Below are 17,572 nucleotides of genomic sequence, written 5' to 3' on the forward strand. Positions count from 1 at the left end.
TTAGGTTCAAGTCGGAGTAAAGATTAAATATAAATTACAGTAATGCAGATATGAACTATTAGACAGTAATTTTCTATAATTACAGTGTAATTTTTGCTAATTTCTGCTCAAGTATCAAGAAAATCAATATAAATATGAAACTCCCTGCAATAAAATGTCCTGCATATAAGGACATTAAATCGCCCCAGTGTTCTGAACTCTTATACTAGAAAATTACAGGTTTTGAAGAGTGTTCAGTTTGTTATTTTGCACCTTTGTACTGAAAGCAAAAGTACAAATCCATCCAGGAAACCACCTCCAAAAAGCTACTGCGGTAAAACAAACAAAGGCCAACGGAGGTTTTCTGTCTGCTGGACGCCTGCAGCAACAGAGACACAACACCCACCTGAATCCTCTTCTCCTCCTCCTCCCTCTTCTTCCTCTCCTCCTCTTCCTGCTTCCTCTTCAGCTCCATCTCTGCTTTCCTGGTGGAGGGGGATGAGAGGAAGACAAACGTAAGCAGACGGACGGAAAGATAAAAAAGAAATCAGACAGAGGCATTGATTATGAGGGAAGAGACGTATAATGAAGCGGTGAGGGAGGAAAAAATTGAAAAGACAAGACAAAAGCAGACAGACGGAGGCAGAAAGAAACACAGAGTGAGGGGAATACAGTCTGATTAGTAAGGTGAATGTATCTGTTCATACTAATTGATACTGACGTCAGCCTTCTTCTCTGACTGTGAAAGTGAAAGTCTCAGCGTTTCCACATTAGTTTAATCACCTCGGGCGTTTCACAGAAATAACTTCACACTTCATAAAACTTAAAGTAAGTTAAAAAAGTTTAAACTTTCTCCACATCCAGCAGCATCATACATCCGACATTATCATTCATTTGGAGTCGTGTTTCTGTCCACCTGGTGAATGTAAGTCCAATATTCACTCTCTTCAAGCTCTGTTTTTAGTCTCTATCAGCTCCTGAGGGAAATATCTGGCTCTTTAGCTGCTAAATGCTCCACCAGCACGTCTCTAACTTTGTCTGTCAGCTGTTTTCTTGTAGTGTACAAAGGATGGACAAAACAGTAAATGTGCCATAAAACCAAAACTATGAGCAAAGAGGTTAAAATATTCCACTGAGTTGCAGAGTTGGTTCAATTTCTGTTCTTTAACTATGACATCTTTCACAACACATATCATCATTTGATCCGTTGTTTAAAGTCTTCTACACACAAAAATGTGTTTTTCTACTTGTTCCTAATCGTAGTTCAGTATTCAACTTACAGTAATTGAAGCGGTGCTGTTAAGGCTGTTAAAAAACAGCACCGATAGGAAGAGAGTAACACCTGCGCGCTTATTCCAAAACCACAATTTATATAATAAATTATATAATAATTATATAATACTTGTAGTGAGGGAATTTAATAAAGGTGTTAAGTGTTTTTTCCTTGTATGTGTCCACATGCTCGGCCAAAAAAAGCTGATTCTGATAGAACAAAAAAGTTGTAGCCGTGATAGTAGACGATGCTTAAAAGTCTAAGAGATCTTCCCACGAGAGCTGAATCATACAAAAAAGAAACATCCTCTTGTGTTTGTTTCGGTTGCTCTTAAACTGCTATTTATTTTCTCGCGCTTTGCCTTTTTTATTTTTGTTCTGTGCTCAGAGGAAAACTATCAGAGCACTACAGCTCTGACATTTGCACTCCTACGGTACCGGCTGCTTGTTCTCTCCGGTCATCTAGGAATTGAAGGTTATTCTGCTGCCGCTCTACATAGAAACATCCGCTACAGTGGATACCCAAAAAAGAGAAAGGAAAACATCACACTCTGTAGTCACGATGTTTGAGGAGTTTAGAGCCTCAGAAGTGGAGTCTGCTGGGAGATGTTTTCATTGACAGACAGGCTTTAATGCGTCTTTATGAATAATGTTTGGATTAAACCTGCACATGATGCTATGATGAAATGGGAAATCCTATAAAACGAGGCATTTTCCAGGGTCGGTGACTTCATCCGATGCAGCCGACACCGTCCCACCGTCATGACCTTCAGAGAAAGTAGGCCATAAAATTTAGGCTGTCCTCTCTAATGTCTCATATTAGCGGGTAGTGGTTTGTGACGAACACGGTGGCCCCCATCAGTCCTTCTAAAAGACCTTCCCTACCGTTGAAGGTAGGGGGGAGGGATTATGGGGTTAAACCTGAGTGAAGAACACGTCTGTCACAATCTGAGCAGGAAAAGGAAATTTTCTGTGTAACTGTGTGCATCACTTGATGGGATTCAGAACCTCACCGGTCACTTACACGTCTTCATTTAGGAAATAGAACATGTCACGGATAGCTGGTTACTTCAGAAGAGTGTAGCAGACTGAATAGAAATAGAAATTGCAGAAGACATCTTGAAAAGGTTTCTCCGTGATCCTACAATCCTGCACACACATAAATGGATGTGGAAGCTGTCCGGGTTTCATTTTTCAAGCCAAATCTGACTTTTCAGCCAATATAAAGTAATAGTTAACAAAGAATAAACTGACTACATGCTATGTTATATGCTACGACATGTTAGTCATTATAGTCTCTAAATCTCTAAATTCAGACACTCTAATAAGTATGCTGCTGGTCATTTGGAAATTATTGCTCCGTTAATAAGATTTGAAGACTTATAGCTTTGATGTCTGCCGTGTGGGTGTTGATTGACAGCTGTGATTGACAGTTGAAGTGAATCTTTCTCTGTGATTTATTACAGAGAGAGAAAACTAAAAGGAGAACGAATATAGTGGACAGAAACACCACTCTAACGTGATGATCATGTTCTGGTACTATTTGATAATATTTAAGCTGTAAAAACTTTACAGATTGAATCTGCGCTTTTTAAGCTGTTGTGTACCTTTTCCTCTGAGCAGCCAGAAAAATATTAATTGATGCAGCTTTAAAGAGTAACTTTACACCCCCGTCTGACACCCGGGGGTGAAACAAACTGAACCAGAGAGGGCAATAAAACACAGCTTCTCAGCCTGGTGTTAAAGCTGTGGTTCCTTTTATAGACGGGTCCAAAAAAAACAACCTTAATTGAAGTGAGTGGGAAAGACCCTGAAGCTCTAAAAACACAAAGTCAATAAAAAGACTTTTATTAACAAGGAGTTCAGATCTAATTGCTAATATGTTAAGTTATATATGTTTAAAAGAGACAGAGATATTTAAAGAGATGGATTTATCTGCTTTACAGGTGTCGAACTAAAGTTAGCCTCAAATTTGGATTTTTAGCTGCAGTAATGGACTGAATTGACAGCAAGTGGGTTTATGGGTGTGAAGAACTAGAAACAGCAAGGTAACTCCTAAACACCTGAATTAATATTCAACAGAGTTTTGAGCTGACTTGTTCAGCATCAGACCAAATGAAGCTGGTAAAAGATTTCTTTCATGTCGCCATGTCAGAGGTGCATCATTCAAACACCTGATTTGTGTGTGTCAGACTTTTCCAACACAGAAATTGAACAGAAACTCTTCCTCTCAGAGCTGCGTGACCCTCGACATCCTTACTATTGTTCTCCTGTAATGACAGAAACCTGTGAACTGAAGCTTATTCTGCTGCCGCACTCGTAAATCACCCTGGACGAGAGCGTTAGCTAAATACAGAAAATGTAACAAAGCAACAACTCAGCTTGAAAACACTTTATGGCTTCTATAAAAAATAAATGAATCCGTTTGGAGCAACAATCTCATTACGTAAATCCCTACTGGCACCTGTAAAAACATGTGGACACTGAGTGGATTTGTCCACTGCAGCGTTTTTAAATGAAAAGTAGCTTTCGCTGGGTCGTAACACGTCGACTCCGACAAGTGCCTCTTAATTTTTTTTGTACGTGATAGCAAAACAAAAATGTTTCATCAGAGCCTCGGTTAAGTGCCTCAAAAAAAAGTACTCCAACCTCAACCCCCTCCCACTTACAGACGCCTATCCTCCTCATCCTGCTTGCGGCGCTGCTCTTCCTCCTCCCTCCTCTTCCTCTCCTTCTCCATCTCCTCCTGGATGCGTCGCAGCCGTTCCCGCTCCTCCTCCTCCTTCTTCTTGTTCTGCATGGCGGTCAGCAGCTGCTCCGAGCGGATCACCAGAGCCTGGTAGTCGTGATCGATGTCGATCCGTGAGATGATGGTGTTCTGACGGACGGACAACGGAGAAATTCATTTATTATCATGTTTCTGGATCTTTTTTTCAGTTTCATGTTCATCTTGAATTTCCTTTTTATGTGTCAATTATAAATCAGAATAATGTGTTGTTTTAAAATGTGTTTTCCTGAGAAGACACAAGAAAAAAAACAAGAACCATATATCAACAAACATAACAAAAACAGAAAAGAATAATAATCTTCCTCTGTGGACTATTTAACTTCACTTGTCAGAAACGGACAGCTTGATAAACACAGTTTCTATCTTTTTCTCTCGCTCTCTGTTTAAATCAATCTATTTTATTTTAATCAATCATAACTGTAGTCCAGACCAGTCCTGAACATTCGGATGTTTCTGGCTACAGCTGGAGATTTTTGGAACTGTAATCTATCATACTTGTTAATATCCTGTTCTGATGTGATTGATAACATGGGCCAAATTCCTGAAAAACACCCGTAGCAACCACCTAGCAACCTACTCCCAACACCTGCCCTTTACACTACCATATATGGCCAAAACTATATGGACGATAGCTTAATTAATAAGTCGATCAACAGTAATTAACTGGCAAATATTTTCATTTTCATGCCAGTTATGCCTCTCAAAAAGTCAATATTTGTTGATTTTCTGACTATTCCAGGGTAGTAAACAGAATATCTTTAGATTTTGGACTGCTGATGGACAAAATATGACATTTTATGGACCAAATTATTGATTAACCAATTATGAAACTAATTATTAGTTGCAGCCCTAATGTAGACATATAATTTAGTATACTTTTGGTCTGGCTGTGGCCTGTTTTTCATGGTTTGCTGTCTTTAGTTCCTATGAAGGGAAATCTTAACGCCAGCACATAGCTACCACCTAGAAACACCTTAGCAACCGTTAGCGTTTAGCTTCACCCTAACAAATGTTTTGTTTCAAACACATGTAAAATCTTCTTCAGCAAGTTTATTTCCTGTTTTTCAAAAGACAAAAACACCCTAAATACCTGAGTAGCATTAAAACACTGAACATTGAGAAAAATCAGGTGATATGGTTGTTAATTACATCTGTTTATGCATAGTTAACTATACATACAACGATGTATGCAAGTAAACACCCCATCAAAGTTAACTTGACAGCAGTTCTTCACTGTGATTAAGGGGACGTCAGAGCTGCAGACACAAACATCAGACTTTAACATCTCAGCTGGTCCTCGCAGAAGCTTAAAAACCCCTTTGAGAGCATCAGGTTCCTCTCAGTTCACCGTCACCGTGTTCTCAGGTGTCGTCAGAGCACTGAAACCGACGGCTGGAACAGACACGCGGGGCGACGGTGTAAACCTGAGGAGGGAAACGTGTTACCGTCTCGCAGCGGATGAATATTCATACGCATCTGCTGTCACTGCAACCTTTTTTCCTGAGACTGCCAGATACTCCACACAACAAAGCCGCAGGGTGGAGTTTGATGTGACGGGAGAGTCTCGCTCAGAGTCCCTGAGACCAGTCCTTCTAATACCGACATTTACTGAGGCGAGACCTCAAACCTCAATCGTTCCTCTCCGGTAAGAAAGTGGGAATTATGGAAATCAAAAGAAAAATAATCTACTATAGGACATTAAAGATTCATGACATTCATAGCGAAGATTATCTCAAAAGAGGGCGGACTTAAAGTCAGAGGAAGCACACGATTTAATCCAGTTCAACAGCAAATATTATGATAATGAGAAGTGAAGAATCCTGACCATCTATCAGTTTGGGTGAATATCTCTGAATCATACACTCATAACGTCAAAAATCTTGGACTTAAATCCATCTATCTTCTTATCTATCAGCATGAGAAGTTATATAAACTGTATCTAAATGTTTAAAAAATTGCTGTCCATCATTCCTCAAGTGTAGGTGGTTACGTTTGTCATAATGGTGGATATTCTATTTTTGAAGCTAAAGTCTTCCTGTGTATGTGTCTTTCAGAGCTTTTACTGAAGGATATGGCAGAATATAGGCTTTATATACAGTTCACGGTTGACTACAGAGCTTCAACAGCAAACTGTCTCATCTCACCCACCTTGATTTTGACCATCAGGGCGTCAATGGCGCCGTCCAGATCCTGGACCTGCTTGCTCATCTCCTGTTTGCCCTCCTTCAGCCCGGCCACCACCTCGTTGAAGCGGTCCATCCTCTTCTTCAGGTTACGCACCTTCACCAACCCGTCGATCCTAAAGCGCAAACACACAACACAGTGAGAGGAAATAACATCTGAGGTTTTTCAACTTGATTCCTACAGTTTGTTTCTAATGTTGGGGAAGTTGGTAGTTTGGAAGTTTGAATTTTATTAACTCAAATTTAAATTTCTTTTTCCCTTTTCTCATTTGTAAATCAAATAAGAATAACTGGGAGCATTCCAGTAGCCAAATGGTTACTGCACATGCCACATAACTACAACATCACTGGTTCAGCACCAGTCAGGTACCTTTGTTACATGTCATACCAACTCTCTCTCTCTCCTTGTTTCCTGTCTGTTTCTGTGCTGCCTGCTGTCCAATACAGCCAAAAATGCCACAAAAACAATCTTAAAAAAATAAATAAGCATAATTGCAAAAAAAAAAAAAAAAACAAGCTGGGAATTATTTGTCTGAAACTGGAAGTACATGCCAAGCCGGTAACAACACTGTGATGACTTATACAAATACTTGGGAACAATATTCTGACGTGGTTATACCGGAAGATCCTGACCGATCCTGTCGCTGTGTCGTCATAATTAATGATCATTAATAATCACTCACAGCAGTGAACCAAGCATATACACAACACACTGTAGATACACAGCCATTTATCTAACTTGACTGTTACTGAAATTTAAGGGGAAAATAACAAACACTGGAGTTCATGAACGGGGAGGGAAATTGCACCAGCCAGCGGTTTTAATGCAGCTAATTTTGTTTATGGGTAATAAGTTCACCTACCAGTCACTTAATCAGGCAATAAAGCTTCATTCATTTAATCTGCTTGCTCTGTTGTAGAGCTGACAAATGACTCGTATAATGATTTAAATTATGATTTTGGCTTCTACGCTTAATTTAAACGTTTAAAAGTTCCTGCTGTGGTACATCGAGTGAAGTGCTCGTGAATCAAAAGTAAACTGACAACTGAAGTCACAACTGAAGTTTATTTCAGCCGTGCTCAGTTTAACCGCTGTAAGTTGCGGCTGCAGGCGAGAGATTTCAACGCTGAGCAAAATGATTGTGATCATTTAAGCGGTAATCCTGCTGTCCTGCTTATACTGCGCTCTGCTGCAGAGGTGTGGACTAAAGTCATGTGACTTAAGCCGCAGACAGACGAGAATCAGCCGGCGCTTCGTGACTTCGCTTGAACTTCAGGCTTTTGACTCAGGATGGTTTGATATTCTCCCAAAGCTGAACAAAAAACTTACAGCGAATAAACTCTTCATTTTCCCGACAACGGTGACACTTTGAATCAGTCAGACAACATCTGCTGTGAGATGAGGCAAACGTCAGGCTTACAAATTAATTAACTAATTAATTAAATGATTGTAAGAGAAATAACACACCGAAGAACATCTGATCTACAGCTGCAACTAATGACTGTTTTCATTATTGATTAATCTGGCGCTTCTTTTCTAAATTTATTTGATTAGATGTTTAGTCCATGAAAAGTTGAAAGATGGAAAAAAAAAAGATATTGCATTTATAATTTCACAGAGGCCAAGATGGTGTCTTCAATTTGCTTGTTTTGTCTGACTAACAGTCCAAAACATGAATATTTTTAATTTACTGTCACATATGCCAAAGAAAAGTAGCAGCTCATCATCTGAGAATTAAAAACTTTTGGCATTTTTGCTTGAAAAATTATTAGATTATCACAACAGCTAATTGTTGCAGCTCTAACCTAATCATTTTACTTTGAGTTGTTATGAAATTATTTGAAAGGATTAAATACAATTAAAAAAACTAATTATTTTTCTAAATGTTAACATTTTAAATGAACAGGGAGTGAATAATGACGGCTTTAACACTCAAAACATAAAGTTTAGGGCTCAGACTTGGCTATGAACTCTGTGGTCTTGACTTGAAACTTATCTGTGACTCACAAAACAATGAATTTTGTCCCAACTTTGCTCTGCTGCATGTAATTTGCCTTCTCATTTCATGTTTGTCACCCATGTTGCTGCTCACTAAAACTCAATCTCTGCCCAAAACTCCGCCCCAGTCATTAATAAACCACCCAGCTCAGCTACCGTAATCACACACTCCACCTCATCAGCGGCACACTCCAACACAATCACACAGCCTATTAGTGCGACCCAGCAGGCTGCCAGATCAGACTAAAACCCCCCGCGGGGAAGAAAAAAAAAAAAAACAACACCCCCCACCCCACCCCATCCCCTCTCAGTCGACAAATATTGGAGGTAATAAGCAGAGCTGCACGTGTTGCCACCCGACTGTCTGAGTAAATAAGTGTGTGTGTGTGCGTGTGTGTGTGTGTGTGTGTGCCAGACAGACTGACACTGCTGAGCTGTGAAAGTGGCAGATAATGAAGAAGGAGAGGAGGAGAAAGATAAGGGCGATGGAGCGAGGGAGGAAGCGGAAAGAGCGAGGAGTGAAGAGAGGAAGAAGGAGATGAATGTAATGAGGAAGGGAAGGAAGGAAGCAAAAAAAGGGAGGAGAGATAATGAGCAGAGGGAAGGGAGGATGAAAACCGAGTGAGAGGGAGATGAAGAGTTGAGGAATGACAAGCAAAGAGGAGGAAGGGAGGAGGAAGATATGACAGAGGCAGAGACTAGAAGGAGAAAGTGAAAGAAAACAGAGGAGAGGAGAAAGAAGGAGTAAAGAGAGGAGCAGGTGGAGAAAGGGATGGAAAACTGTAGGATCAGAGGAAGGAGAGAGTTGAGAGGGAAGAGGATAAGAAAGAAGAAGAACAGAGAAGATGGGAGAAGGAAGACAGGAAGGAAGAGCAGAGAAGGGGGAGAAATGGATGGATAGTAAAAAGGTGGAAAGAGGGACAGTAGTAGAGTTCAGCATCTGGACAGTTTTGTGTAACAGTTCAGGCTCAGGTAAGGGGCTGTAAGGATGAAGGGAAGGAAAGATAAGTGGGGTAGGAAGGAAGGAAGGAAGGAAGGAAGGAAGGAAGGAAGGAAGGAAGGACACCCACCGAGGCTTGTGCTTCCTCTTGCAGAGCCACATCCGAACTGTCTTCTGCATCTTGATACAGGCGCTGGTCCGGTACAAGATCTTGTTCTTCACTGTGAGAGAGAGAGAGAGAGAGAGGAGAAAAGGAAAATACAGTCAATATCCTGTAATTTTATCCTCTAAATGAGGTTAAATTAAACATTAATCTCATTAACTCATTCATCCTTTCTCTGACACTTATTGTGACCACACTTACAGAAGGCTACAGTGTTGGTCACACAGCTTTTAAAACAGAGAAATTTTGTGGCAAATTAAATTAATTCCTATAAAATCCCTGCGCTTAGTGGAACTGCTTGCAGGGGCAAAGAAAATCTGCAAGAATTTTTCCCGTTAGCATCCAAGCTAAGCTAACAACTTTGCTAACTAAACTTGTCAAATGATCGATGTTGTCTAAACACAAGCAGTTGTATACAAATGTTACATGAATAGTTTAACCTGAGCAAAAGTTTAAATCAGAAACTATGTGATAGAAGAACAGGTAGAGAAGACTAAGACTCTGAACAGATATTGAATGACGGTTATTGGTTGACAACCTGAAGAGGGAAAGTGCACAAATACACATTAGTGTATTTTTATGGAAGATCTTAAACACCCAAATAAAAATAAATCAAACAATAAATTAAAATGAGATACAATTGTTATTGTATTTCCTTTTTACAATATGTATGCAGTTACTGTGTTATAATTAAATGAAAAACGTATGTTAAATGATGATTATTTAGCCTTTGGTCTTTAATAACTGAATAGATTGTTTTTCATTGTGACATGAATTTTTCATGCCGCATTAAAATTAAATCACAACTCAGTAAACAAAGTGAAGAGGTTGGATTGTAATAAACACAAATTGCTGTCATTAATTTTCATGAGGAGGTGCGGGGGAGCTTTTTCTTAGAAATTAGAAGCATCATCAGTGCCAGAATGGAAAATGATAAATTATCCGACCTCAGCGTTGAGGCGGGGTCGTGGGCGGGGCTTATCTGTGCTGACAAGATATGATGGCAGTCAGACAGACAAACTTTCACATTAAAGCGGTTTCCTGTGGAGCGACACTTTTCATTTAATTATGACCCAGTAAATGTGTACATAAAAAAGAAACAATATATATAAAAATGTGTAATGTATTTCACTTTATTTCACTGTTTGATTTGTTTTTATTTAGGCATTTTAAATCTTCCTTATATTTTGTGAGATTGGATTTTTCTAATATCACACTCAACCCATGGATGAAGCAATATTTGTTCTTTTTTAATAATACTTTTTTCCCCTGCATGCTCTACTAGAGGGTGTCTTTTTATGCCGATATTAGTAACTTGAGAGTTTTTGATCATCTACACTAAATTTGGACAGTACAAATTACAAACCAATTAATTCTAGAGACATAAATAGACTATCATGGGTACGGGCCTGGCTAGTTTCTGCCTCCAAATATAGCAAAACTAATAACAACTAAATAAGTTTAAAAAACTTTGTCATTTCTCTTGATGTTTAGCATCTGATTCAATTTGTAGTGAATAAAGTGACTTGCTCTCATATGCTAATATGGTTAGCATTCTGCTGTTAGCATAAATAGTTCATTTCTTTACAAAGCATGCATTATTAATGATTTGATTTCATCCCTGGTCTAGTCTTTGGCTACATAGATGCTTTCTTTCTGTTGTGCTAAAGGAGAAAGTTTGAACTGAAGTGAAGTGAAGAAAATTAGGGTGAGAGAGAAAAAAGAAGCAGAGCAGGAGAGATGAAGGGTGAAAGATAAATAGAGAATAAGATCGATAACATCGCTACTTGCTGCCAAATTCATTTAATCTTGTTATGACCTCAGAATATTTAACTCCTGCACCATCACTGACACAACTATGAATTTATGACTCTGGGTTTACAAAAACACACAGCGCTGACTGGTTACACTGTATTTAAAAATCCAATCTGTATTTTCTGGCTTTTCAAGCTGTTGTAACATAATAAACCCTGCGGACTGGGCAAACGTATTCATTTTTTATGCGATGATATGATGTTATGCTTTGGCAATACTCGCTTTTCGCTTTCTGCCGATATAGCTCATTTTCAATTCGATCGATAAAGAGAACAAAGAGCGGGAGACGATAAGGATGGAGGCAGAGATAGAGTGACACAACGAGGGAGGAAAAACACATATATGAAGAGACGAACAGAGAAAGAGAGTACAACAACAACTAGAGAAGAAAGAGAGTGACTAAGACAGATGGAGACACACCAACAGAGAGAGAGTGGTGTTATGATAGCAATGAGCAGCCTGCAGTGACTGACATGAACTCTCCTCAGACACTGCAGTGATAAACACAAGACAGCAGACAGATATACCACTCCTCCAGGAGCTCAACCCCACATTATTAACAGCAGCCTGCCTCTGCTGCATGAAACACAGTCTCCCCGCTGCAGACGCCGCCCGTGGTTTGTTTTGTTGTTGTATTGTACCCTGCTCCGTCCACAGGACCCCTGGGTATTCTCATGAAACCATCTGTGCCTAGTGATGCGTCTCCTGTTTGCATGATAGGATTTCCGACATGTCGGCAAAACTGAGAACAAGTGTTGTGTATTGTAGGTAGAAGCATGGCCGGATTAACCTCCTACGGGACTCTGGGGTGAAGATTTGTTGTTGGACCTCCACTATACATAGTAGTACTCTAGAGCTGAAATTATTACACGTGCTTTTTGTGCTTTTCTAATATTTATTTTCTGTTCTGATGTCAGATGTCAATCATGGTTCCAAAACTTGAGGGGAACAATTGTAGAAATGCTCCCTGCAAGTCAAAAATCAGGGCTTCAACCTGCTATGAACGCATCGTAAGCGACAGTTTTTTCTACTTTGCCAACGAGCAGATGTCGGCTCATTGCGAATGCCCATAAACGGCCACCCGTTCTGTAAATCTTTGTTGTTAGGGTTGTTGCTAAGGTTCTTGCACGTGTTGTTCACGTTGTCCACTCTCATATTTCGGATCGGATTTCGGCTCAGACATATACGGATGTATTTGATAGTTGATATTTCAAGTAAAGAAGGAGAAAAAAGTAGTAAAATCCTGCTACTATAGTTTGTTTATGTAGCCTCTAGAGCCAGAGGGAGCTTCCTGTAGCTGGCCAATCAGAACAGAGTGGGCTCATCGGGAGGCGGGGCCTTAAAGAGACAGGAGCTAAAACGGCCTGTTTCAGACAGAGGCTGAACCGAGGGGCTGCATAGAGGGCCGTTATGACATAAATAAGGAGTTTTTAACTGTAAATCATGCAATTATATTCCAGTCAAGCCCCAGATTCAAAATACAGACATGGAAATGTGCATGATACATCCTTTTTAAGCAAAAATGCCAAAAAATTATCTGATTGCAGCTGCTCAAATGTGAATGTTTACTAGTTTGCCCAGTTTTCCATCATAGTAAGCTCAACATCTTTGTGTTTTTGACCGTTGGTCAGACACAACAACTCATCTGAATATATTCACTTGGGCTTCAGGGAATAATGTTTTGTATTTTTCACAATTTTCTGATGTCTGTGAAGATTCTCGGTCATCCAGGTCATGGCCTCTCATCCAAAAGGCTTCTTCACTTCTGAGTCTGACTTCTGTAGGTTTGTTTATACCTTCCTGGTTGTTGAGGTCACATGTTGTTTGTTAGTCCTCTTGTCTGTCATGTGGCGGTCATTAGGAGTTCTTAGAGTCACAAGAGTCCAGGAATGAATGGATGTTAAACTGCCTGAGAAGGGATAAAAGGACACTTCCCAGGCACTTACAATGCTGTCCTTTCATCACGTCCCAGGCAGAGTTGATGCAAATTTAATATTTACTAAATAGAGTTTCTACCCAGCCAAGGCTGCTTTGTTGCATAAAGCTCTGGGTTCAGGATGGGTTCAGGGTTTGTGTTGTTATTTTCACATGCAATTTATTCAGAAACGTCTCCTTTTCGCTCTCTGACTGTGTCAATCATCTACATCCACTTGGAAAGCGGAGAAGAGACGGAGAGTAGCCAATATGTAAATGTGTGCGTAACAGATGAAATAAAGCAAAACAGTAGCTTTGGATCTCACAGCTAAATCGTCAACAACTTAAATCTCAGAATTGAATAAATCAATAGTTCACAATTTAACTCAGCTTTGAAGTATAGCTCCAGATGACAGCTGTAAGAAATCAGGAATTCACTCATTTTCTCACACATATATGAGTCAGCTGTTTCTGAGGTTTAACATTGGCTCAAGCATCCAGCACGATAAACTTTGCTTTATTGGTGTCTTGAGGGAGTTTTTTTTGCATCTCTTCATTGCTTCCAACTGTTCTTGTTGTATCTCTGGCACACTTTCCTTCTTGGCTCTTGTCTTTGCATGATGCTTCTGCAAGTGTTTCATCAAGTTTGTGGTGTTGGAAGTGCCCCCTCGAAACATTATTTTTGCACAATTATCTTTCTGTTGTTTGACATAATGATGGCAGAGGCTGCTGTTGTTGTCTTCTGACATACTGCTACTTCCCTCCACATAAAGTTTTCATCACTGGGTATTGCAACTTTATTTTTTCTTCATAACATGGGGGTGTTTTTGGTGGATCAACACTGACTCTTGAGTGTCAGATCTCCACATCCCTATCAGTAAAATATTCTGCTGGCTGCTTTATTTATGGAAAGAGGGGCATTCAGTCTCAGCTTATTAAAACTGCTGCCGAACTACTTGAATAAAAATAGGAGTATAGCAAATAGCCAACTTTTTGTGTGGTTTATAGTATCTTCTATGTATTTCTGAAATCAAAATGTGCTCATTTTCATTGTTTATTTTAAGTGTCTATCCCATTTTATTGCTATACATACACAGATAAGGTTACTCCTATAATATAAAAGTTATTATTATTAGTAGTGAGGTAGTTTTTCCAGCCTTGTGGAACTTAACTTTTCATTATCAGATGAAACGGATAGAGACCTACCATTGTTATATTCAATCATTTTTCCAGGATGTTGTAACCATGGTAACACTGTGATAAAACCCTGAGGATATTTTCTGATGAAATTTGTACAGAAACCTGTGCCCGGTCTATCTGTAGCAGAACAGATGCCGCTTACGTTTGATGACGGACAGCCCGCACCACTGGACCTTCTTCCAGCGGCTGTGGATGAGCCACTTGTTGACCTTCTTCACCAGCTCTGCCAGGTGGTCCGGGTCCGACTTCATGATCTGGTCAAACTCTGCAAACTGGAAACAGGTGAGAGATACATGGTCAGAGCTTAACAGTAAAAGAACAAGTTGCCTGGAGCCTGTTTGTCATGATCAAATGATCTAACTTGACACAGAACAAACTACCATGTAATTGTTTTTCTTAAACCACAACCGCTTCACATCAAGGTCCCATTGATCAAATCCAAACACGTTACCAATGGCTGACATGGCTGGCTGTGACATTTGTGACTCATTAAATCCAAATCAGCACTTTGGCCGCCCTGCATCAGCTCCAGCACAAGTTGGTCATGACTGAATGGCAAAGTGGCTGCAACAAAACTTGGTTGTGGTTCAGGAAACCTCTTTTCCTGTTCTTGTACAATACAACTCGCTTGAATGTGGCGTTGATCGCTACAACCCGAGAAATACTAAATGATGTTAATAAAACACCAGATGGAGGAAGTATCTGAATTAATCCTGTTGGTGGTGTCAACAGCTTACTTGAGGTTGTAAAATATGTAATTTTATATCATGATATTGTTGGATATTTTGATACAGTTTAACTGAAAACAATATTTTTAGATAAAAACTACATGGTATTGTCAGTTTTTGGTACCTCCGGCTAATTAAATAACTGGGGCCTCAATTTATATTCAAATCTTGAACTACCATTTGAACGTGAGAAAACATTAAACACTGGATCTATAGTGATCTGTTTGAATTTGAAATTCACAGTGTGAGTAACAGAGTAACAGGTTGTGCTGGCTGATGTGCAACATTATGTTGTGCTAATACAAAGTGAAGAAAACTAGTGAGCTGTGCTTAAAGAATAATCATGACACCAAACCAGCTGAGAAGGAATGCATGTAACACCTTAGATGGAAAATTTGCGGCTAAGGCTGATGCTGACTGTAAATCCCAACTGCCTTTCAGCAACATGTTTGTTTATCACTCAAGTCAGGCAGCGGAGGCACCAGGTGTGAACCAAACATTTACTCACCTGCTGGGGCAAAAAAACAAACATTCCACGAACGCCTCACCCTTTTTCTCATGGAAATGAATTGGGAGTGAAAACCGGTGTGACTGCGACGTATTTTAAGATTATGACCGTGTGGGTTGTATTTGAATCAGTTTGAACAAATTACAATTTGAACTACATTTCTTGAAAAAGTTGCAACTATGCGGCAGCTGCCACAGCTTGACGTTGAAGCCAATGTGGAAGTATCTTTAAGTACCACCAACGTCTGCTAGATGCTCCAACTGACTGCCATTCAAAAAGTTTTTTGTCAACAAGTCACTATGATCTCAATGTCTGAAATCAGGCCCTATAATAAGCCCTCTAATTATTTCTCTGTTAATAAGATTTGAGGACTTATAGAGGCTTTGATGTCTGCTGCGTGGGCGTTGATTGACAGCTGTGATTGACAGTTGGCTCACCACAGTCGGACTACTGGCGCAACACTATCAGTGTGAATACAAAGTGACGTTCCATATCACATTGATGCAAACTTAAATAAATGCTACAATATATTGCCATAACGCAGTCCTGCTTAATGGTTTGCAACACTGCAATACAATATAACTTGATAACATATATCAAGAAGATATATGAACTGTACGAACTGTACAGCAAAATCTCTGGTGGTTGACAAATCTTCATTTTTTCATTTTCATTTTTTGTGGTTTATCATCATATGGCCAAACCCCATTCCTATACATTACAGATATAATATTTGAAAGATAAACCTACCGTCACAGTAATATGGATTAATATCTGTTGTCAGTGAAAGTTCACTTCATATTTCAGTAAAGCATGGCCAGAAGCATAAACAAATATCAGCTACAGTGGAGTCATTGTTTCCTCTTCTTTATTCATGCATCTTTTACAACAAAGTCAGGGATCATAGCAGTGCTCAAAGGCACCTGAGCAAAGAAGCAAGTGGAGCAAATGCATCTCTATTATTCAGTTAAAGGGAGCAAAGTTACGGTTTTGCTGCCCCACTTTTTGACTTTTTAAAAATAAACATATCATCATACAGTCCGGTGATTATATCTAAGCAGCCTATATCAATGATCATTTTACTATTTTCAGCAACTGACAAAAACAATTAATAAAAAAAGAAAAATCACACACTTTTGGACCACCCTTTGAGTTGGTTCAGTCAAACCTGTCACTGATCCTTTGCCACAGCATGATTTGGCTGTCAATCCACACAGGAGACTGACTATTTACACAGGTGAGAAAAACGCTGTTTACCTTAACTGTGATCACTGACTGAAAATAGAACATAGGAAAAGATATGCTAGCGAATGTTGATTGAACCTTCTTGGCCCACTGACTCCAGTGAAACTTTAAATTAGCTAAAAGTAGGATTATATTGTCATCGAAATGCTGAACCAATTTGTTAGCTTACTTTATAAGTCCACCCACCTAATGTTAGCTCGTAGATCAGACAACATTTGGCTGTGGAGATGGGATGTTCCCAAAGGATCCTAATCAGAGTCAGCTCTCACACATTGATCGTGAGACTCACGCAATTGACACTCTTCAAAGACTCATGCCACACATCCATTTTATAACACAGTGAAGAACAAATTGGTAACTGATAGCATCACAGTGTAAAAAGAGGATACTGACAGCGCACTGACAGACAAGACAGAGCAGCACAGCGCAACAGCAGCACCGTGTTATTCAGACCATCGCTCTGTCGCTCTGAAACTTTCTTGTGACTTCCAATAATAACTTTTTAAGTTAGGAGGTTAGGTGGTGTAGAAATAGAGGAAATTTAAATTACTTGTTCCAGCCAATTATGCATCTTTCCAAGTTTGCTCCCCCATCTGAAAACATAACCAAGTGCACATGCCAGCCCTGGTGAATGCTTTCCAACACTTACTTCACTTGATTTGAAAGTCTGCTGCGAGCTGCTCTGCGATAGTGTGGCTGACATTTGTTGATGTGTTGTGATTGTGTCCTCTGGAAACCTCTGACTTCCAAACCTTGAGAGTCTGCTGCTGCTGCTTTAATAATGAACGAAGCTGCGTACGTGTCTTCTTACTGTTGGTTTTTCCAAATTTGATTTCTG

The 17,572-nt window shown here is 39.6% G+C and overlaps 1 protein-coding gene across 6 annotated transcripts in view; it reads right to left on the minus strand.

Moving 5' to 3' along the window:
* LOC137169799 (unconventional myosin-VI) overlaps positions 1 to 17,572 on the minus strand; it is a 168,539-nt gene that overhangs the window by 37,180 nt on the left and 113,787 nt on the right. For all 6 annotated transcript variants that reach the window (XM_067573161.1, XM_067573162.1, XM_067573163.1 and 3 more), the window contains exons 23-27: positions 14,396 to 14,525; positions 9,292 to 9,382; positions 6,188 to 6,338; positions 3,921 to 4,129; positions 386 to 464 (exon numbers count right to left, since the gene is read on the minus strand). In XM_067573161.1, coding sequence (XP_067429262.1) covers positions 386 to 464; positions 3,921 to 4,129; positions 6,188 to 6,338; positions 9,292 to 9,382; positions 14,396 to 14,525 — 660 coding nt within the window. The remainder of the gene's footprint in view (positions 1 to 385; positions 465 to 3,920; positions 4,130 to 6,187; positions 6,339 to 9,291; positions 9,383 to 14,395; positions 14,526 to 17,572) is intronic.

Source organism: Thunnus thynnus, chromosome 18 (genome assembly GCF_963924715.1).
Source record: "Thunnus thynnus chromosome 18, fThuThy2.1, whole genome shotgun sequence".
Taxonomy (NCBI): Eukaryota; Metazoa; Chordata; class Actinopteri; order Scombriformes; family Scombridae; genus Thunnus; species Thunnus thynnus.